This window comes from Phoxinus phoxinus, assembly GCF_949152265.1.
Source record: "Phoxinus phoxinus genome assembly, chromosome: 15".
NCBI lineage: Eukaryota > Metazoa > Chordata > Actinopteri > Cypriniformes > Leuciscidae > Phoxinus > Phoxinus phoxinus.
This window is the reverse complement of record NC_136890.1, coordinates 3,813,630-3,838,547: the sequence shown is the minus strand read 5'-3', so window position 1 is coordinate 3,838,547 and position 24,918 is coordinate 3,813,630. Positions and strand designations below refer to the sequence as shown.

The following is a 24,918-nucleotide window of genomic DNA, read 5'->3' as shown; positions in this document are numbered from 1 at the left end:
CAGTTGCCTTTCAAAGGGCAACACCAATCTGCACAAAGAAAGACATTTACTGTTGGAGTAACGGCCTAGCGGTCAACGCACATGCTCTGAATCTTGTGAGTTAAAGTCTTGCTTGTAAGAGTTTTCATTGCAACTTCTCGTTCTGCACTGTAGTTAAGTCACCTTCATTTATATAGTGTGACCCTGGACCACAAAACCAGTCACATGGGTCAATTTTTTAAATTGAGAGTTATACATCATCTGAACGCTGAATAAATATTCTTTCCATAGATGTGTGGTTTGTTAGGATAATATGTGTCCGAGACACAACTATTGTAAATCTGGAATCTGAGGGAGCAAAAAAATCTGAAAATTGAGAAAATCTCCTTTAAAGTTGTGCATTTATGTTCACGATTGTGCTGCATTCACTCACAGAAATACATGTTTTATATATTTACAGTAGGAAATTTACTAAATATCTTCATGGAACATGATCTTAATATCCTCATGATTTTTGGCATAAAAAAAAGGATAATTTTGACCCATACAATGTATTGTTGGCTATTGCCACAGATATACCGGTGCGGCTCGAGACTGGTTTTGTGGTCCAGGGTCACATATAGATTGTTTCAAAGCAGCTTTACAGTGATAATATGAAATGAAAGTATCCAAGATTATTTTGGCTTTACAGCAGCTCTAGAATACAGTTATTGTCCAGCTAAAATTACTTTTGATTGATTCACCTCTGTTGCAAAGATCATTGGTTATGTCCTACACACCTCAAGTCATTATGTTTGTTTGCGATTGCGAGTGTGTGTACCTTTCGTAGTGTCTGCGTGTGCATGTGGCGGCGCTAGTGCTGCCTGGACTCCCACCCAGCTCGTCGTACACATTCTTCCATAGCCTCCGCGCTGTTACCTGTGAGCAAACACAACGTTATTATACACACTCAGCAGAAAAGAGAATATTTTACTGCCTAATCTTTACTGATACTTCTTCTTTGGCGTTGATTCAACAACATAACAGATGCTAATGACAAGACCACACCACACATCACATAATAAAGTGATTTCGACAATCTTTCTAGGGATGCACGATGTATCGGCCGATGTATCGGCCGATATATGTTCATTTTTAATGTTAGCGTTATCGGCCTGATAAGAATATATCTTAAATCTTATAAATAATGGATTATTTCCTTCAGCTGAGACACTTCAGATGTGCACTGTTCAACATGATGGTTTTGAATTGCTTGATTTATGATTGAAATCACTTCAATAAAGGAAAATACAGTTCAGTGCAACATGAGTAGTCTGTCATATACAGATGAAACTCGAAAAATTAGAATATGGTGCAAAGGTTTTCATAAGCTGTAAGCCATAATCATCAAAATTATAACAAATAAAGGCTTGAAATATCTCACTTTGCATGTAATGAGTCTATATAATATATTAGTTTAATCTTTTAAGTTGAATTACTGAAAATAATGAACTTTTGCACGATATTCACCTGTCTGCTACATAAAATGATAATGAGAACATCATAATTGTGTGTTTGGGACGTGGCTTTTAATGGTGAGACTTTTGTTTTTCTCAAAATGTATATAAAAATTTGGATTTAGATTTATCAGCCAATATATCGGCAATCGGCTTTCAAATATAAATAATTATCGGCATCGGCCAAAATTGTAATATCGGTGCATCTCTAGTGCTTTCTACTGGTGCGTTCACATTTACTTTGTACAATGAAATTCTGCAGACAAATTCTCAATGGGAATTTGGTAAACCCGACACGTTTGACATTAAGAGCGCGACCCAAACAACACCCAAATTACATCAGGTAGACAAATAATTATTTTCTCATGTAACACAAGCAATCAAACCAACAACATAAAGTTTGATGCATTTCAGAAAAATAGACTAATTAACAGAAACAAGGGATGAGAATGTGCATCCGTCATGCAAACAATACTAAACTTTGGCATCATGTGAACAATCTGCCCACACACACAGGCTATTTTGAACATACAGTGCTATGCATAAGTGAACACACCCATGCTAAAGTTGCCTAAAAAGAGGAATAAAAAAATTAATCTTTTGGAAATTGATCTTAATGCCTTAATTTAAAAAATGTGGAAAAATCCAACCTTTAAGGACACCAATTTTCTTTGTGGATGAATAATGTATCGTGAATAAATAAATGTTCTTCCTTAAAACACAGTCAGGACACCCCTATGTTAAATCCCCATAGAGGCGGCAGATTTATATTTTTAAAGGCCAGTTATTTCATGGATCCAGGATACTATGATCCTGATAAAGTTCCCTTGGCCTCTGGAATTAAAATATCCGCACATCCTCACACACCCGTCACCATACCTAGAGATTATAGCCAAATATGAGCCTTTAAGGTCAAAATTTCAGGGGCATTTCATTTCATTTTGTTTCACAGTTTGTGTGCTGCATGCATTGCATTATCAGTCTGATCAGCTCTTGTTGTCACAGAGGAACTTCATGATTAGTCACGGCTTGGTTTCAGAGGTTGCTTCATAATATGTGTCTAAGTACCGTACATACCCCAAATTAATTTTCACAGGCTGATAAAGGTTTCAGCTTTACAATGCGAATGCCACTTGCACTGCCTGACACATTGCTAAATCAGTTATTGACCGAGGTACTTTTTATTGGCATGTGTCAGTCCTCTGAAGTGTCTGTTTAGAGGCTGCAAACACATTCATTTTAGATGTGTTACTGGAATAAAGTGATGCAATTGTTTTTTTTGTTTTTTTGAGTACAAGGTCAAACTTTCCATTCACACAACGAAAAAAACAAGACCCCCTTTGACCAAGGCTAAAATTATATATACAGACAGACATCGGTTTTTACTGACCACACACACGCACACTTATTAAAATACAAACACTTTAGCACCTTGAGTGAGTGGAAACTTCAGGCTGAGAACAAAGCTTTGTAGAAGCATGTTTGGACAGAAAGAGCAAGCTGGCGGATGGACCCCTATTCTCATTGTGGTCATAACGGTCACTTGCTGTATGTATGGTGTGACCCAAAGCCATCATAGTTTCCACTGTGCAAGAGAGAGAGAGAGGCGAATGCATGACCTGCTTCTCAACTTCCTCGTGAGGTGCGGAAGCCTTGGGCAGTTGGCATACTTGCACACTATATCGTCGAGATAATGCTATCAGTGGCATGAATGAGAGATGGGGAGATAGACCAGCAACAGGCTGTGAAAGGTTAGTTTGCTTGAGGACACCTACCGCATCATATCCTCCAAGAGTCTCCACAGCTTTGTAGATTTTCCACAGGTTGACTGAAAAAAAAAGAAAAAATCGTAAAAACCAAGTGGTGATATGTAGATGCACTTCCCACAACCAGGGAAAATGCACACATGCACACGTCAGTTTAGCGTTTCAACAACAGTTTTTATTATCTATTAATTTTATATTAGGTATGGAAACCTGTTACCAAATTCTGGAGCACTAATTACAGTTCACTTTCATTTGAAAAAAAAAAAGAAGTATATTTCATATATATATAAATAAAAAACAACGCTAGAAGGATTGCAAATGTAGTCTAAATACAGTCTCACTCAGTTCTAACTAGTTTTGTACCAAATTAATAAACAAATATTTTGGTAACACTTTATTTTACAGTGTCCTTGTTATATATGTTACATGTACTTACCATAGTAATAACTGTAAATTATGCATAATTACATGCAACTAACCCTCAACCAAACCCTAATCCTAAAATAACCCTATAGTAAGTACATGTAGTTGCTTAATATTGCTCAATACATAAATATATAATTTCACTGTAACAATGACACCTTAAAATAAAGTGTAACCCATATTTTTACAATAAAATTGTACATATTTGAGCTTGACAAATGCAGTCAACAGAACCCTTTTTGTAAAAGTTCAGAGGTTACACGTTATTTTAAGGTGACGGTTACTCAAATAAGTCCTGAGTAATATTAATTAACTACATGTACTTACTATAGAGTTATGGTTAGGGTTAGGTTGTAATTATGCATAATTTACTGTTACTTTAGTAAGTACATGTAGTGACGTGTAACTATGTCACATTAAAATAAAGTTTTGACTAATGATTTCAATATCTGGATACAGTTTAGAAGATCAAGACTGATTTCAGATTTTTTATATTATTTGTCAAGCAGTTTTCACAACAAAAATCGTGTAGTTTGTGTCTCTAATGCTTAAAAATGTCCTGGCACACCGTATTCGTGGAAAGTGACAGATACAGTGTGTTTCTTATATTAGTGTTTCTCAATGCAATTAGTTATATAGTTTTAAACATGGTTTATGATGACAACAATGTGTTTTGTGAGGTGAATTATGGCTGCTGAGAGCATCAACCCATTTAGAAACTAAATTCTCAGCCATTTTGAATATCATTGGGCCAAAGCAGCTCTTCGTAACGTAATATATATATATATACATGTGTGTGTGTGACCCTGGACCACAAAACCAGTCACGAGTCGCACGGGTATATCTGTGGCAATAGCCAACAATACATTGTATGGGTCAAAATTATAGATTTTTCTTTTATGCCAATAATCATTAGGATGTTAAGTAAAGATCATGTTCCATGAAGATATTTTGTATATTTCCTACCGTAAATATATAAAACATGTATTTTTGTGAGTGAATGCAGCACAATCGTGAACATAAATGCACAACTTTAAAGGAGATTTTCTCAATGTTCAGATTTTTTGCATCCTCAGATTCCATTAGTTGTTTTGTAGATTTATTGTAGAACTATTGTAGATTTACAATAGTTGTATTTCGACCAAATATTGTTTAACAAACCACACATCAATGGAAAGTTTATTTATTCAGCTTTCAGATGATATATAAATCTCAATTAAAAAAATAAATTGACCCATTAGAGGTTTTGTGGTCCAGGGTCACATATAATAAAATACATTTACATTTATTCAATTACATTTGCATGATTTTGAGAGTTGAGGTTTTGGTGTAGGGTTACCACATGACGCTCAATGCCAAAAGCAAAAGCAGCTGAAAAGCACTGATTTCAATGATATTATATGAGATAAAACCGTTGTCAGACTCACTCTGTTTAAAGCCAAGGTGGGGGATTCTCTCTATCGGCGTGCCTCTTTCCTTCATAAAACAGTACAGATTGGTCACAAATGTCCTCTCTTCACTCTCTGATTGGTCGGTTCTGGAAGCCTCATCACTGCTATTGGTGGATGCCAAGTCCTCCATCTCTATGCTGGTCTGGTGGGAAAATGGTGTATGGTTAAGAGACACAAAATCACAAAAGTTGTCCAAAAAAAATGCAACAAATATCTGCTTTTGCTTGAAGAATATTTTAGGAAAACAAAGCCTATTGTGGAACATTAGCTATGTTTTCATCCAGAGAACTCATGAACAAAATTGGACTATCGCATAAAACATTTGCGAGTGGAAAAGTACAAAATCGGCACTTCCTGATAAACTGGCGCCAAATATCACTAAGAAAAAAGTAAGTTGCTTCAGCAGGAGAAGCCAATGTGATATTTGTATATATTTCGTATTTCGCTGGTTACTCCAGGTATGCCGTCCAAACAGGCAAAGTCACATTTATTTTATTATTCACACATAATTTGTTCAGTAAATGTGATCCTATCATAGTTTATGTGTATGTTTTGTCATCAGATAAAAAATGTATCCGCATTTTTTTAATTTATGCGCATCTTGGCGTTTCCATCCAGCGTTTTTTATGCGATATCCCAAAATGCCCATAAAAATAGGTGGAAGAAAACATAGCTACTGTGGCATTATTTTCATGACTATTCTATTACTATACATTATTATACACTTTGTGTTTTACTGTATTTCTATTTAATTATGCATTTTATGTATTACTTATATTCAAATGGCAAACAATGTAAATGATGGTGTAGTATTTCTTGTTTACTGATTTAAATTAAAAACGATTTGTTTTCAAGTAATAAGAATTGGTTACACTTTACTTTAAGGTGTCATTGTTATTATTCATTGTTATGAGTAATATTAAGCAACATGTACTTACTATAGGGTTAGGGTAGATTAGGTTAAGGGTTAGTTGCATGTAATTATGCATAATTTACTGTTATTACTATGGTAAGTACATGTAACATATGCAACAAGGACACTGTAAAATAAAGTGTTACCTAAGAATTTAATAAGAATCACCATTACTAATACTAATACTAATACTAATAATAATAAAATTACAACAACAACAAAAAAAAGTCAAACTTCCAGACACATCGGGGTAGTGAACAATTAAGAGAAAATTAAATGGTCACAATGCAAAATAATAGGACAGACATGTTTTTGTGAGATTCACTGACATTGGGAATTTTTCTATTTCACATAATTGTCAATTTCTGTCTAATTCAGGAGTTCCCAACATATGAGTTCAATAGTCCATAAATATACAGTATGCATGTGCACTGTACACGATATAGGCAAGATATGAATACATGTGGGAGAGTTTGTGTCATTTACAGGAAGCGGCGTAATTGTGCTTTGAACAACCTTTAAATTTCACTTTCACACAAATAGCCTGATAAACCTTCCGACTGATTCATTTTCTCAAAGCCTCATGCAAAATTGCAGGTGATATATAGGTGTTCATGCAACGCCAGTCATATTCAGAGTGCGAGACTGAAAACACAACAGCTTTGGCTTTCACCACCACTTTCAATAAGTAACCAGACATCCTGTTTGAAGGGAAACCGAACCACTGGGGTTTTCACAAATGAGAGATGCACTAGTGCGCTTCTCCACGCTGTGATCAAGACCCGCGTGTGCAAACATGAGAAACTTTGCAATGACTGCAAGAGAGAGAGAGGGCGGGAGTTAGCGATTCTGATGAAACTCACAAGTATGAATGTATGTATGTACAGTCAGACCAACATTTGTTCAGACATCATTTCTCACATTAGCACAGTTTATTCGCATAGTTTAGAAAATTGTAATAAAATATGAGAAGAAATCCCAGTTGATATTTCACTGGTTTTGTCCATCCTTCTGTTATCTAATATCTGTCAGCTGTTAAATTTAACTACACAATTAGATAATACCAGTTTAGCTCAACCAATCACCAAGCAATGCTTCATTTTGTTCAGTCTGTGTGTAAAAAGGTCACATTAGCAATTAAAGAAAACACACTTCAGCAAAACATGCTCAGCTCAAAGTGTCTGAATCATTTTTGGTCCCAAATTTGTATAATTTTTACTGGTATGAAGAATTATTGGGTTATTATTATAATTATTATTTTGCTATCCTCACTTATATAAATGAACTATAGTGTCTTGCACGCACTAATAAAAAAATATCAAAAATTATATATAAAAATTATATGAGATTATGAGATAGATATGTTCACTTGTCTATACAATTTGATAGAAAGACCTTAAACTGCGCAGCGTAATAGTCTTCTTCAATGAACGCTTGTACTGTACTTCAAATCTTCAAAATACATTTAAAAGAAACTGTACATGCAGATAATATAATATTGCTGAAATAAAAGGCCACTTCACTTTCATGACACGTTTAAATAACGTCCAACTAAAAGCTTTACTTTAAAGTACATTTTAAATAATTATGTTTAATAAACTTTTGTCATGCTAAAGAACTATTTTGATGTGTTGACTAACATACTAAAGCACTTTTGATTTGTTATAAATCTGATATTTCTTTTAAAGTTAATATATTTAATGCAACCTCGTCATTACAAGTGTGTAATTACAAACATATATGACACACGATGATATATGAATAAATTTACACATGAGCATACTGATTTAAAATTATATTATTTCCATATTAAGAACTATTTGTATAAGTATGTAAAAAAGTACTTATTTTTTTCATTTTTTTTAGCCTAAATCAAGGCATAGACAAAAACACAAGTTTTCAGGAAATGCCCCAGACACCACTACAATAGCTGTCCCCTCAAATAATATTTTATTATAAAACATAATAAAAAAAAAATTATAATTAAGAGTATAAGGGCTGAGAATTGGGACACAGCCCTTGAAACACCATCCATGTCTGTAATATAAGGTGACCAGATTTCTGAAATTGAACTTATTGTCTATGAACTAACAAACGGATGCAACATATTTTTGCATGTTTGTTTTTTAATTACTTTTTGTTTAACTTATCAAATGTTATGATGAGTGTGCTCTTGCTTTACTCTCTCTAACTCATAGTTTTCACATGACGTCACATCCAGTCATTTTTACCAGGTTTAAGTACTCGTTTCGAAAAACAGTGATATCTAAAAATACCAAATTCAATATACACCTTATTTGTGATGTGTACAGGTGAGCAGATGAACCCATAAATGCATAAAACAGTTATAAATAAAAGAAAACGCCTAACCATTTAGCACGATGCACTCATATTCTGGCTCATCTGATCGCCTGTATATAGTATGCATCATTAACTGAATTTGATCATTTAATATCGCTGTTTTAAAGCAGTTTAAGTGTTTTTCACATTACGCGTTTTATAACGTCCCGCTGGTGCTGGATATGGATCACGGGGGCACAAAAACTTGCATTTTGCTCAAATATATTGTATTTCTTCTTTTGAGATGGAAAACTAACACTCCTGTGCTGCAGATCTGTGGGTGTTTTACGCCCGTCACATGATATGACAGAAAACTATGTGAGTTTAAATATAATTTTGTGTCTTTTATACTGAAAGCGTCAGTGGAAAATTCCCCTCAGATCTTCAAAATAAATAAAAGTAAACAAGAACGTTACCTGTCAACTTATTGTTAACAGACAAGCGTATTATATGACAAAGATTGTGTCACTCACTCAATTAATAATGTTAAAATGGTGTAATATCCATGTTGTGGCGAGTGCCGGGAGCTTGCCGAGAGGCTCCGCCCACACGCTCTTCTGATTGGCTGTGACTTTTGATTGACTTTATCGCGTCTCATAGTCGCGTCACGTCTGGTGTGGACAGACAAATTATTTGTCGCTGGAATCTTATCGCATCGCGTCTGGTTAGGACCAAGCGGCAACCTTCCCGTCTCTTGAATCCAACACTGAAGTGATTAAACTGCAGTTCATCGACCGGCTGCAGAAGAGACTCAATCCCATAAACCCCCATGTTAAAATGCCTGGTGGTTTACAGCCTGGTGGAAAAACTGGTTTTACTCTATATAGCTAATTTTGCCCTTCATGACAACTGTGAGGGGGGTGAATATTTTTATAACTCATCCGTTTAAATTAAAAGTTCCGCCTTAGAGTTCTGCATAATTAAGGGCGTGGCCACTTGAGTGACAGGTGGAATGCCGCTCATGTCACTACAAGTGTTTGTCTTGCTGTCTGTTAGCGTCACGTCACCTAATCCGCCTCTTAGCCCATTTTCGTTTATCCACGAGTAATGGCGGCTCCGCCCACTTTGGGATCAAAAATGCTCTTCAGACACACTACAGGTGACGTCACGAACACTACGTCCATATTTTTTTAGTCTATGGTTAAGACACGATGTAAAAGCTGTGCGTGTAAACCTCACTCCCCTGATCTCAAGAGGCGCACTAGCGATTGATGCTAGCAAGCGGCTGCGGTCTTAAACGTCCACATTTTTTTACAGTCTATGGTTAGGACACGATGTAAGAGCTGTGCGTGTAAACCTCACTCCTCTGATCTCAAGAGGCACACTAGCGATTGATGCTAGCTAGCCGCTGCGGTCTTTAACATCCTTGTTAGCGTCGGTTCGAATCATAGACATAGAGGTTCGAATCCCGCTCAGAGCGGGTCTAGGAGCGATTACACATACAAACATTATTACTTGAACATGAATAGCTAGTATGTGACTACCTTGAATCCTCTTTTGCTACATGATGATAATAATGCTCTGCTCTTAAAGTTGTGAATAGTGAAGTAATCAGTATTCCTCGCAGCGCCCTCTGCTGGTGAAAATAATCACTGCATCATTGCTCTGGTAATGTTGCTTGGGCTTTTTCGCAGTGTATTTGTGGCTCCTCGACACCTTATAGATGTTCTTGCATAACCAGAAAGGAACAAGCCCTGATGAAACAGGGAAGTAAGTGAATGTTATCTACAGAAAAACAACACATTCACCCTGAGTGGCAAAGTGCTGTAAGCTGACCCGGCCAAAGTGGAAGTGCTAAAGCTAACGCGCAGAAACACAAGACAATGGCCCACAGTGAGGGCAGGCCGCAAGTGAGAAACGAAAGAGTGAAGGCATGCAGAAATGAACGCCAGCCGTCACGTATCGCCCACTCAGAAACAACACATGTGACTTATAGCTCCCTGGTAAACTCCAGAAAATGTAAGCTACTTGTTTCAGAAGTTGCATAGCTGGTATATACATTGTGGCTTGATGCATGTCAGACCAACGGGCTGTTAAAGGAGCCATAGGGTGGAAAACAGGAGGTTAGGATTTTACTGAATTTCATTTTTTGTAAACTGGCCAATTATTAACGAGTCAATTTACATGGAGAAGTCTTAAAGATGGAGTAGTAACGGTGGAAAATGGTCATTATACTAAACTTTGATCCTTGACACATCCTATAAATCCACATTTTGTTTGCACTTTATTTTGATAGTCCACTTTAGACACTAACTCTCATTAGAGTATTAGTAGACGGTTAGGTTAGGGTTATGATAATAAGTTGGCTAAGAAATGTCTAAAATGGACCATTGAAATGAAGTGTCACTTTAATTTTGATTAACCCTCTAAGCCCTTTTTGGTCTGTTTTCTCAATTTTTACATTTGGGCTTATAAACCATTATGTAATGGAGACGGGAACACCATGTGTTTGGTATCTATGGATTCAGAAGACCCTAAGCTAACATAATCATGCATGCAATGTGTTTATAAAGGAAGTATGAGTGAAAAATGTACAATAAACTAGAGAATTTCAAAAAACGAAAATTAGATTTTTGTCATTTATTACTGAAAATCAGAACAATAGTGAACAGTTTTTGAACTAAAAAAATAATAATTTTTAAACCCTTTGCTTGACAGACATTTGTAATTGTCTGCGCACATTTGCGCTCTGTTCGCTCTCTCTCTCCTTCTCCACTCGACGCTGTTTGTACATAGCTGTCCCTTACTATGTGTTTAACTTTCCATTGTCGTTGTGCGTGGAATCTGCCTAACAACATCGATTTCATTGGCCTTTTTAACGCAGTGGTATTACGCAACAATGAAGTGTGTATATATACAAACTGGAGCGGCAAAAAAGCGGCAAAAAAGGGCGCACCTCTCTATCATTAATAAGTTTTAAGATAATTACCCATTTGTAAAAGTGTACATTTTTGGGCGGTACCGGCCAATCCGTCCCCAGAGCGTTAAAAAAAGGTGTATAAAATGAGCCCTTCTCTTTCCTAGGCTTAGTTTTGGGCACAGATCATCTTAAACCAGCAACAACTTTTGGTTTACACTTTATTTTAAGGTGTCATTGTTACAGTCAGTGTAAATATACATTTAAATACTGAGTAATATTAATGAACATGTACTTACTATAGGGTTAGTTGCATGTAATTATGCATACGTTTTTACTATGGTAAATACATGTAACATATAAGGACACTGAAAAAATAAAGTGTTACCAACTTTTTGTATTTGTGGAAACTATTTTTGAAAAACAGCATTTGGTTAAATCACATTCACTCACCAAAAACCATTCATAACAGCTTGAGAAGAGAAATTCCCCAGTGCATTGCGCACAGAAAGCTTTGGATTTCCACTTGATGACTTCGGTGGTTGAACTGTGCCAAAGTAATGTTCAGTCAGTGAGTTTCACACTGAATAGAGTTCCTCAGAGAGGGTAACTTCTTCCCAGAACAAGGCCTCTACAATGACTAATATTGAGCATATAGGGCTTTATTCGAACCTCTGACTAATATTGAAGACAAGAAGGCCCCTTTTCAGTGTACCGAGATGAGTCAACATTGAGGCCTGAGTGTAAATCTCTCTCCTGTAGAGGGAATAATATCATACATGTATGTAGGCCCAAAAAGCTGGGGCAATCTAAGATCTGATTCATTCTTTCCCTCGCTTCAGCCACGAATACAACAGAGAAAACACACTGACACATGCTTTTTTTTTTTAGCTCCAGTCTGTCCTGAATTGAGTCATCTTCACTGAAATTTCATATAGAGATTTATCTGATTGCCATCTACCCAAACACTTCCTGTTATATTGACAACACTGATAATAACCAGCTTCGAGGAATAGCGTTCAGAAACGTTCTTGGAATAAATGTTGAAATATCTTTTAATCAAGAGAAATATGTTAATGAGTTTTGCCAAAAACGGTTTGCACTCTAAAAAATGCTGGGTTGTTTCAATTGGGTCAAATATAGACAAACTCAGCCGTTGGGTTACATTTTTTCATTAAAAATGTTAACCCAAACGGTTGGGTTCGTCCATATTTGACCCAAATTTGAGTTAAAACAACCCAGCATTTTTTAGAGTGTATTCTGCATTTTGTGCAAATAGCAATAAAAGTATTTTCTTTGCACTAAGTGTAAATAGTTATTATTAAAGTATTAAGTTATTATTTTATTATTAAGTTGTTAAGTTATAATTATTATTAAATACTATTTGCACCTCATATTTATAAATGGATGTTTCCTACTTGTCCCTACATCCCTAAAGCCCTCCTATACCTAATAAACCTAATAAAATACACCTAACCCTATAGCCATATAACACTTCATTACCACTATTAAATCATCTTTAAGTACTTTATTTTCACCTTTTAAATATATTTCTTAATTTTTATTCATAATAAAGGCCTTTCCGAGCTGATATGCGGAGAAGAATAAGTTCTGATCCTGTTCTCAGCGGGATTTCGAGTGTAATTTAGTTTGGCTTAATCAGAATATATTTGGCAGAGTTAGTGTAAAAAGCCTCTGCCATAATCTGCACTACGTAAAAGAAAAGGTTATTTTTTTTGCATCAATGTTTCCATGAAGAACCTTTAATCTTTCCATCACACAAATGGTTCTTTATAGTGGAAAAAGGTTCAGATTATTAACATGTTATTCACACAATACACACACAAGAAAATGGTTCTTTCAAAACTATAATGATAAAGATATGGTTCTAAAACTCGTTCTAAACGTAAAAGAATGGGCGAGATTGTGCGATATATTGATATGTTTTTTTATAAACTACATGGAATGAGGCAATACCGTTTATATGGATATACAGTACTTTGATACGAGCGCAAATAGCGTCACACACTTGAACGAGTGCAGGGAAAATATATTGCTAAAATATTTGTTGTTGAACAATAAATTATAGAATTTATAAACCCACAAGTAAGTGTATTTTTATGATAGCAGTAACTGTAATGGGGTAATCAAATGTACGTTAAAGTAATTTTTTTTTTTTTTTTTTTTTTTTTTTAGTTTAGTGAATTTAAAAATAAAATTATTTTTGTTTTTAGATTGTAAATGTTGTAATGAAAAAAAAAAAATTGCACATACAGTAATAGTCTATATTACATCGCCTGCATGGTTACATTCACACTATATTTGTTTTCATAGCCGTCAATATGAACATTGTTTGTAGCAAAACATTGGGCAGGATGTGAAATTATATATTTATATATATTTTTTTTATAAAAACAGATTTTTTTATCCATATAGAAAAACATACGGAGATAAATACAGTATATCCCCATTCAACCAAACAATACAGAGATATTATCTTTTGGCCATATCGCCCAGCCCTACGATATCAACCATAGGACAGTTATTGCTATAGTTATCGTCAGAGATATAGTTATCGTTAGTATCGTTAGAAGTTTAGTTATCATTATAGTTATCGTTCTTGGTGTGAACGGACCTTTAGGGAACCAAAAATGTTTCTTCAATGGCATTGCAGAGAAAATCCGCTTTTAAAATTTTATTTTTAAGAGTTTATACATTTTGTGTATGAAGTGCATTTTTTCTCTTTAATCTGTTACAAAGTCATTTTTAACCACAAATGTAATAAAATAAGCAAGGTAATGCTTGAAGGCACATCAACATGTTTGAAACAGAAGGATGTCCAAAACCAGTTCTAGTCATATTTTATTACCATTTTCAAAACTATAGCGAATAAACTGTGATAATGTGAGAAATATTGAATAAATTTTGGTTTGACTGTTTATATTTAGTGCATTTTTTCTCTTTTACCTGTTATATATAAGTCATTTTAACCACACATGTAATAAAAGAACCGAGGTAATGCTTGACGGCACATCTACATGTTTGAAACGTGCTCTCATTAAACTATTGAGGACACTTGATATGCAACAAAAACATGAGATCACTCGTTCAATTTAATACAGTCATATCAAGACCACAACAGGGAAGAGCTTAGCTCTGAGACGCTACCTTAAAGTTTCACACAGGAAGGTTTGTTTTCTGTGCGTTTGCCCCCGTCCCTCTCGAGCTGTGGCTAAAAGTAGCACAGACCCTGCTGTGAGAGACTCGCAGATCTTACATTTCCACCATTCAAATTTCGGAAAAGTGCGTGGGGTAAAGTCTGCAGCGGACGTGTCAATAACACTCTCAAAATGAGAGTTTCGACATGTTGAAGAAGAAGGAGACGCAGTGGCATGGCCAGCGCTCGCCACCAAAACCACATGCTTTCAACTTCTGACGCCACCCTGGAAATATGATGCATCTGTGCACTAGCATACACACGCTGTTTTCAATTACCAGAAGTGTGTGTGAGAGAAAAAAAAAACATCTGCCATTGTTTATATGCCTATCTGTGTGTGTAGCATGCAAGAAATGACTAAACACATGCCACATTTTACTCAAAACTCTCTTATTAACTTGTTATTCTGATGCACTGGAGAAATGAAGAACTGAAAACTGTTACCGAAAACAAAAAAAACAAAATGTCAATATACTGGGACACTGATTTTTCCGGGACACTGATTTTTCCAGTACACACACGCAAAAAAAAAGTATTTTCTTGCAAAATGAAAGTCAAATGGACAATCTGTCAGATGTCATGTGACTAACTACTGTTCCTGACATCAGCATTCTCTGTAACCGAAATATTGCAATAATACCAGAAATCAATTTGGCAACAGTCATTAGATCGAAAGGGGAAGTGAGATGTTATTTTTACAAGCAAATTTGCACTTCAGCAACATCAGAAGTATCAGTTATGTGAAATTTACATAAACTACCATGCAAATTCAAATTCATGTTTACAGTTGAGTTTTGGGAGATAATGCATTCTCACGCCTTAAAGGGACAGTACCAACTCTGTCGTCGTTTACTCGCCAAAACCATATGCTTTTAGTCGCTCAGTGGAACAAAAAGCGGAAATTTTGAGAACTGCTACGCAGCCTTTGCCACAGAACCACAATAAAAATAGTGCATTGGACTGAAGTCATATGATAGTCTCTGCAAAACCACGAGACGTTCTCAGAAACGGAGTGACAGGAGGATGAGTGAATGACGAGAGGCTGCTGGTCTTACTGGGTTTGGTGAGTTGAGCTCCTGCTGTGTGTTTTCACAGTCTTCAAGCTCTGCTTCTCCAGCGTCGACCTCTCCTCGAGGGTCCAGCACTGAAACACAGCCAGCAGAACCGTTACACACACACACACACACACACACGTCAACCATCGGAAGTAAACTAATGAATCTACACTGTGATTCAAACTTGCAGTGTAGTGATGCAGATATCGAGAAAGCAAGCTTTCTCTATATAGCAATTATTTTTATGAATATGATTGACTTTAAAAACAAGTATAGAGTTATACTTTCCCAGAAAAAACACATCAAAGCAAAGGTGAATTTATATCATGCTTGGGGTGACTTTAAGATTACTCAAAAATGGATGGTTAACTCAAAATGATCATCGTTAACCGAAACCTGTATGACTTTCTTTCTTCTGCGGGACAGAAAAGGAAAAAAAAATTCATACAGTTGACTTTCATAAACTGCTGAAACATTCTTCTTGTTATTTATTGTATATATACTTTTATAGTATTTATTCTTTATGTTTTGAATTAACTTTTATTTTTATATTTTCAGTTTTTATTTTATTTTAAGTTTATAGTAATTTTGTAATGTGCTTTTGTCACTTTCACAAAGTTTTTTTTTTATATATATATACAACTTTAATTCTTTTTTATTTAAGTTTTAGTATTTATTTCAGTTTGATGTCAATGTAACATGTCTATTTTTCAAGTTTAATTTTTTATATATATATATATATATATATATATATATATATATATATATATATATTCTAATATTTATATTTGTATCATATTTATATATTTATAGCTTCAAATTATTTTTATTTCTATTTTAATTTGAGTAATAACTCATTTATTTCAGGTAGCTGCCAAGATAACAATTATAATTTTATAGTTTTCTAGGTTTTTTGTTTATAATTTTCTTTGTAATATTTATATATAGGTTAAGTTATATATATATATATATATGAAATTCATTTTTATTTAATTTTTAGTAATTTTTGTGTATTTTTGTACTTCAACTTCAACTTACATATTTCAGTTAGTTGCCAATGAAACATTTATAATTTTCTAGTTTCAAGGGTATGTTATATTTATATTTTGTCACATTTTTATATTTCTATAAAGCTAGGGTAAGGTAACATTTCAAATTTTCCTATATTTTTTTTTCATCTAATATTTACATTTCTAGTTTTAAATTTTCACATTTATATATAGCTTTAATTAATCTGTATTTCAGTTTTAGTAATTAAACTTATTTATCTCAATTAGCTGCCAAGGCAACATTTCTAATTTTATTTCAAGTTTTTCATCCAATATTTTATTGCAGCTTTATTTCAATTAGAGAAAACGATTTTGAACTTTTTGAACTTTTTTATTTAACTTCAAAATACCTTCTTGTGCACAAGATTGTGAGTAAACGATGCCAGACTTGAACTAAGACTTTAACAACATCAAGATCTCCTCAATCTCCTCAATCCTGAATCCCAATGTCCTCACACATCAACACAAGCGGCTGATGCATCATAAACGGAGCAACTCTCTCTGTTTACAGCACGTCTGCTCAGTATAGTGCAGTTTTGCATTAGAAGCGTTGAATTAAATAGACGTGTGAGAGAGAAAGAGAGAGAACATTCTAATATGAAACCACATGATTACAACACTACTTCCTGTCTGTATGCATAAACCACAGCTGTGATACTTGCTCGAATATTAAAAAAAAAAAAACTTTGTGTGCTGTCTAACAAAACTGCGAAGACCCTCAGATCATAATAAAAGCAATATCTCGCACACATGCACCATTCGCCATGTGTTTTATTACATACAGCCTTTTTAAAAAATGCTTTCAAAGCATATAATATCATCAAATTTCAGGGCAAATCTCACACTCGCGAGCATATCAAGCCATCGCTGCTCGAGCATCCTCAGCACAACGTCACCTGACAGCGTCTTATTTACAAAACCACTGAATGATATGCTCGCTCTGGGCAGCTTCTCCACTTCCCTTTCTCAGAGCCTCCTCACCACTCTTCACACTCGTAGATCTGTGTGTCTGAAACATCCAGGGGCGCTTCAGACGCTTCCGCTGAACAGCCTTCTGTTATTCCACTTCCCCTTCTGAGCCACAGCGCAGAAACACTGAGACGAGTCCGGCCGATATCATCACCGGTGCGATAGCGACTTCTGCATTGTGTTCTGTTTGGATGGATGATGCTGATAGGACCTCGAGTTCACCATATAACAGGGCCATATATTACATCAAGCCTATAAGATTAAACTGCGGCTTCTTCTTCTTCTTCTCGTCACATTGACGATTGGCATCTTTCTCGTCTCCAAAAACATCATAATGTAACTCTGTGATATCGTCACGGGAGTTATGACGCTGAATAGTTATCATCAGTTTGATAAATGTTGTGCCATTTGGGTTATCTGGCTCACTTTCATCAGTCTGCTGTCGGTGGATCACATCGGGGGGTTTACGCTTCAACAGCAATGTGTTGCTATTTCTCTAAACCACTTCCTCAAAGAGCAAAACTTGTTATGGTTACTCATATATAGGCCTTATTACTGTCACTCAAATTACTAAAATGACAGAAATAGCTATGGCAAGCCACTTACCACTTTTCATTTTAAAAAAACTTTTTTTTTCCTTCTAAATAATTCAGTAGTATCTTCTTCAGTTTCACTAGTAACCGATAATTAGGCTAATACACTGTTAAAAAAAATTAAATAAAGATTATCAGAGTATGTTTTACAAGAAAAAATGCAGTATAGTGACTAGTATCTTTACAGTAACTACATGCAAATATCATTTCAGTTGTTTTCTACTTGAAAATTGCATTAATTAATTATATTACTCACTGTTTATTCATAATTGTTAGTGAAATTTACTACACTGTAAAAATTATATGATCAATAAGTTATGACAATGTATGTTTTTACATTGTTTTAACTCATCAAAACAAGTTAAGCAATTTTCAACTTGTTTTTATAAAGTATACAAGATTCGACTAATTTAAGTTGAAATTACTTAAACACCCAATTTGATTGTACTTAAAAATGTAAGCCAGCAAATTTTATGTTGTTGTTTATAATTAATTTGGTTCAGATAACATAATATTTTTAGTTTATGTTGATTAAACCAATCTTCTTTGTATTAACTCAAATTTTAAATTTCAGTGAACGTTTTTTAAGGTTACCCCAACAATTATTGTTTTTAGTGTAGCAATTTCTGGGTTAAAGTTCTTTATACATTGATTAAATTATTTTCATTGTATAATCTTGCAGTTTTTCTACTAAGATTTTTAATTTAACTAGCCTATAAATCCATTAGGACTAGTCAAAACAAAACAAAAGACAATTATAATGAGTTAAAAAAGCTAACTAGAGTACTAGTGCCTCAGATATGGTTACTTTTGAAACTAAAACATATATTATTCACAATTATATTACTTATGTGCAATGTAAAAAAGTGCTAGTTACAAAAATGGCCTAGGTATATATTAGTTATTTTTAAGCCATGTCAACAGTTATTTCAATTCCCAAATCATTTCAAATGTTAAAATGTATTGCCATGTGATCCCTTCTGCACAGATAATATCTTAAATCTATGAATTATGCATTCAATCTAAAACACTTCTAAAACTGGGATCTGACTTGTTTAAAGGGAAACTGTCAAAACCAGTTCACAGACTTTCTCATTCTCGTTAAAAACTCATTAAAAAGCATTCAAATGTACCGTAATCATGATAATATTACACATTAAGAAGTTATCGTGCATTGATAGCAACAGTTTATAGTAATATAATTGCTTACCCATTTTCTAAAAGTGCGTCGTCCACAGACAGTAAGTTCAGGAGCGAGTATTGACGTCGATCTGTCCTTGTTTAACAGTAATTGACAGCTCAGTGTTGAGCACGCGCTTCCACACCACTGTCACTCACGAGCTCGCCTCTCATTGGACACACAGTCACTTCCTCACTCGAGAGCAGCAGGAACTCTGGGACTCGGAGTTTTTATTTAAATACCACTTCGCGTGAATATTGCAATATATATTTCACTAGCTTAGTATATATTACCTGTGGGTTTTGTGTTGAATCTCTACTCCATACCCCAACCTCCAATGTGGAAAATAGCCTATTAATTATCACATTTTCAAAACTTTGATTATGGAAGCATAGAGCAAAATAAACAATTTCTGTAGTTAATGTGTGGCAATAATACGCATTTACAGTGTCCCTCACCTCAGTTATGACTTCATTTTCACCATGACCAACAATTTTGCACCTAAATAAAAGATCTATCAAAATGTGTCTTTTAAGGTGTCCAAATCAGATGGAATATGACATATGTGAAACATATGACAAATCAAAGAAAATTAAAACTCTATCACTTAATTGTGAACCATGGACATAGACCTCCTCAATGGCATCCGTTGTAAAAAGATGTATAGGCTTATAAAGCTCCCTGATTAGGCTACTTATTTCCACAGTTTATGTTGTTGAGTTTGTTTGTTTTTTAGTCTTCTGAAACTTCTTGGAAATATATTTTTCCAGTGTTTCATCAGCAGAACAATCCAAGAAAACACATTAAATAATAGCATGCCACAACATCCACTGAAGAGACGTCCATCCCATAGACTGCAAAAAAAGATGGACGACGCACCTTCACTCTCTTCCATTGTAGAGAACTGATGTCGCCAATGTCCCAATATGGCGTGCATATATATATATATATTTATTTTATTTTTTTTGCGGGGATATTTTATATTTGATTTAGATCATTACAGGCAAGTGGCCTACAATGCAAAAAAATACAAGACAAATACAAGGCATTGTGGTACAGTTTAGACTAGAGTAGGCCATGTAAAACTAAAAATAGCTGGTGCTGACGCAGATTGTGGCATGTGTTGCCAGACGTGCGATCGATTGTCGTATTTGTATGATCATTTTGACCTCTGTACGAACAATAATGGGGGGAAACTACCATATAATGTAGGCTACGATCATTTCTGAATTTTCAGAAATGGTTCATAGGGCTTGAATCGCCGACAGGTCCAGATATTCTACGACACATCGGCGATTCTCTCAGATCACGTCTTGATAACTCACACTGTTGTCACTCGCGTGAACGAGCACCGACTTGCCTCCGATTTCGGGCAAAATCGTGCAGTGTGGACTCGGCATAACTAAAAACTAAACTTTTTTTTTTTTTTTAAGAACACAAACTTACATCAGCGTGATAAAAACTAACTAAAATGCTAGAAACCAGTTTTTGAAAATAAATGTTCTCTTACGTAGAGTTCTCTCGTACTGCGTCGAAGAACGCTACGGGAAAGATATTTCTTTGTCGAGATTGAAGCCAAAAATTAATCCTTAACTTTGTAATATTGTAAAACGCTTTTCTGAAGCATACAACCTAGGCGGAGCAATACAGCTCACCCATTGGCTGCTCTGCCAGAAAAGCACAGCCTATGCGAGGCCAGGACGCTGACCAATGAGGACGCTTCGCGCCCTTCTGCGTCACCTCCCGCCCAAACAGGCGTGGCCTAGGCCTATAAATACGAGCATAGCTGTCTAACACGCCGATTTTCTTAAATTCACGAAGCTGCACGCATCGTTGGATTGGATTCGAGCCACCACAGCCGTTTGGATACAAGCACCTCAGCAGGACGCGCCTCTTACCTGAAGCCGCTGGTCATCGCCGCCTTCAGCCGCCGTTCCCTGCTGCGCTTCTCCGGCGTGGAATATCCTTTACATTATGTGTGTGTGTTTTGTGTGTGTGTTCGCCGTCGCGTCACACAGTTTTTTCCACACTAAAAGAGCCGAGCGTCTTTTTCAAGATGTCTCGCACCTCCTGTGGCTCGTGTAGAGCCCCGCTCAGCGACAGGGACCACGTGCTGTGTTTCCTGCCTGTGAGTATCACGCAGCTTCAGCTCTCGTCGATGGCGGCTGCCATCGCTGTAATTTGATGCCTACGGTGACTCTGCGGACTCGCCTGGCGTTCATTTACTGAAGCTGCACCCTTTTCCGCCCGCTGTAGTGCCGCGCCGTGAAAAGCGCCGTGCTCAGCGGAGCCCGGAACCTCCCTTCACCACGAGGTGCTCGCCGCTGCTGCCGCTAGCTCATCCGCCCGCTTCGCTGGACTCTCTGACCGACGGACAAGGGCCGCTGTGTGCCGCCGCGTCCGTCATGGATGAGGAAGATGAAGCCGTGTCTGTGAAGGACGACTGCTGTTCTCTCCTCGCTTCGGGTAGCGAGGGATGGGCGAGCTCCGAGGATCTCCCCTCCCCCGCCGCTCGTGAGCGTCGACGGAGAAAGACCAGCATCAATGCGCTTACCGGCTGGATGGCTGCTTTTCTGCAGAGGAACGTACGTTACCGTCCTCACGACCCGCGCCTTTTTCTTCCTGAATTCACGAAGAAATCGCGGAGTCCCGGAAAGCCCCGTTTTCAGCCAGGATGCGCATTTCTGCTTCGAGGAAAGCTACAGTGTTAAAATCCCGCCGCGGCCGGATTTCACTAAAATGTCTCGCTCGCACAGTCCCAACATTCGCGACCGTGCCAGTGTATTTTGCAGTCACCAAATCGGCATCAATGCCCGTTTGCCTGCACACAGACGCCGTTTTCACGACGCCCCAGGTAAATCTGAAAATGTATTTACTGGTGTCCCGGCCACGGCCGATGGTGTAATGTGTGTATCCGTAATGCCCACGACCTAGTGCCCATTCGTACACACAAGCACAGCCCTACACAATACAGGGCTTGCACACATAAAATCGACTCGTGTCGGTTGTGCTTCACATGTAAGCTAGTGAACGTGCCCGCTTTTCAGTGCCCACAATCACTACACACTGCATGTCCCGTGGTTTCTGTAAAAACGAAACGAATGTACGGTCAGTCGGTTCTGATAGACAGTACTCTCTGTGCTACACGGTGTCCCGGCCATGGCCGATGATGTAATGTGTGTAACTGTATGCCCACGACCCAGTGCCCATCTGTACACACAAGCACAGCCCCGCACAATACAGGGCTTGCACACATAAATCGACTCATTTCGATTGTGCATTATATGTAGTGAGCGTGCCCGTTTTCAAGCGCCCACAATTACAAGCTACATGTCACACGGTTTCTATGAAACGAAACCTATGCACGGTCAGTCAGTTCTAATAGACAGTACTTCCCAGTGCTATAAATGTACCCGCGTTCACGCACCCACATTTATTCTCAAACATGCCGAGCCGTACGGGGCTCGCACCGCGCGCTCCCTCTTTCAGCTGAGAGAGCTGAGAGCGCGCGCGGGCTGCCCGCTCGATTAAGCGCGCCCCCGCATCACGCTGCAATGGCGCCCATGTTACAGCACACGACTGCTCTCGTGTCGCCGCCATTTCGCGACCAGAGCCCGGTTTTTCAACCCGTGCAAGCACAGCCCTGAACAACACAGGGTCTGCACACATAAAATCGGCTCATGCCGATTGTGTTTTACATGTAGTGAGCGTGACCCACTGCCAAGTGCCCACAACCACTACACACTGCACGTTCCGCGGTTTTCTGTAAAAACGAAACTAACGAACGGTCAGTCAGTACACAAAAACAGTGTTCCCGGTGTTATAAATGTGCCCGCCACCAAGCGCCCACGTTTATTCACAAACATCACGAGCCCTACGGGACTCGTCCCGCGCGCTCTCTCTCGACACAGAGAGCTGAGCGCGCGCGGGATGCATACTGTGTTAAACATGCCCCCCGCCTCACACGCCACGGCGTCCATGTCACAGCACACGGTTGCTCTCGTGTCGCCGCCATTTCGCGACCAGGGCCCAGATTACATTCAACCCCTAGTCACACGTGCAGATGCATGGGAATGACTTCCCGGGGTCTCAGAATGGGTGCTAGAGACTATAAAAAGAGGCTATTCGCTACAGTTTCATCGACGCCCTCCCCGTTTCACGGAGAAAGTCGAAACTACGGTGAAAACAGAAGTAGCACATCTACTTCGAGCCGAAATAGCGAAGCTATTGAGCAAAGGGGCCATAGAGCCTTTATCTCAAGCTCAGAGCGAAGGGGGTCTGTACAGCAGATATTTTCTGGAACCGAAAAAAGACGGGGGTCTCAGACCCATTTTAGATCTCAGGCATCTGAACAAAGCGCTGACAAAGCGAAAGTTCAGAATGCTCACGACCAGAGCTATCCTCGCGCAGATTCGCCGAGGAGACTGGTTTATGGCAATAGATCTGAAAGACGCGTATTTTCATACAAATTGCGTCACGTCACAGGCGATTTTTGAGATTCGCCTTCGGGGGCCAGGCATATCAGTACACAGTCCTGCCATTCGGCCTGTCTCTAGCACCTCGTACATTTACAGTGTGCATGGACGCGGCGCTGGCACCCCTGAGACTCCGCGGCATTCGAATTCTGAATTATTTGGACGATTGGCTGATTCTAGCTCAATCACCTTCAGAACGCATCCGCCACAAGACCCTAATTCTCGATCACCTCGAGTGCTTAGGTCTGAGAGTCAATTGGGAGAAAAGTTCACTCAGACTGGTACCGGTCAGGTGTAAGCCTGGGGACTTCCTCGAGCCTAAAGGTGGTGTCCACGGACGCGTCCACCTCAGGCTGGGGAGCACTGCTCGACGGCAGTCCGCTCTTTGGCCAGTGGTCAGAGCGAGCCGAACTACCGCACATAAACTGCCTGGAAATGATGGCAGTGGACTTTGCGCTGAGGCGCTTCTGTCCCCGGATAAAAGGACACCACGTCCTGGTCCGCTCGGACAACATGTCGGTAGTAGCCTACATAAACCGCCAGGGTGGCGTGAGATCCCGGAACCTATTCAGGTTAGCGGAACGCATACTGGTGTGGGCCCAGCACAACCTGCGCTCGTTAAGAGCAATGCACGTGCCAGGTCACTTGAACGTAGGCCCGGACAGACTCTCACGGAACAACGTTCCTACGGGAGAGTGGTCCCTACACACACAGACAGTGCGTCTGCTGTGGAAAACGTTCGGCAGAGCGGAAATAGACCTGTTTGCAAACCAGGAAAACGCTCATTGCCCAGAATTCTTTTCGAAGAGCGCGAACGCGCTGGCCAGAGTCTGGCCCCGCCGCCCGCTCTATGCTTTTCCTCCTGTCTCACTCCTGCCTCAAGTGCTGGAGCGTATCAAGGAGAGCGGATGCTCAGTACTGCTAGTTGCTCCATTCTGGACGAATCAGACCTGGTTCCCAGCTTTGATGCGACTGAAAAGTACTGCCCCGTGGCCGATTCCAGTGAGGAGAGACCTCCTCTCACAGGCCAAGGGCTCGATTCTGCATCCTCACCCCGAGCTTTGGTCCCTACACGTATGGGCCATAAACGGGTACCCGCTAACCTCCCAAGAGGAGTGTTAGACACGATCGAACAAGCTAGGGCTCCGTCTACTA

General features: G+C 38.1%; 1 protein-coding gene across 1 annotated transcript in view; it reads right to left on the bottom strand.

Moving 5' to 3' along the window:
• Positions 1 to 19,492, bottom strand: part of arid5a (AT-rich interactive domain 5A) — a 24,828-nt gene extending 5,336 nt beyond the window's left edge. Inside the window, exons 1-6 of the mRNA XM_079636622.1 lie at positions 19,319 to 19,492; positions 15,498 to 15,586; positions 5,092 to 5,257; positions 3,251 to 3,303; positions 800 to 897; positions 1 to 28 (exon numbers count right to left, since the gene is read on the bottom strand). The exon at positions 1 to 28 is cut by the window's left edge and continues 126 nt beyond it. Coding sequence (XP_079492748.1) covers positions 1 to 28; positions 800 to 897; positions 3,251 to 3,303; positions 5,092 to 5,257; positions 15,498 to 15,586; positions 19,319 to 19,322 — 438 coding nt within the window. The 5' untranslated portion in view covers positions 19,323 to 19,492. The remainder of the gene's footprint in view (positions 29 to 799; positions 898 to 3,250; positions 3,304 to 5,091; positions 5,258 to 15,497; positions 15,587 to 19,318) is intronic.
• Between the last annotated feature and the right edge of the window lie 5,426 nt (positions 19,493 to 24,918).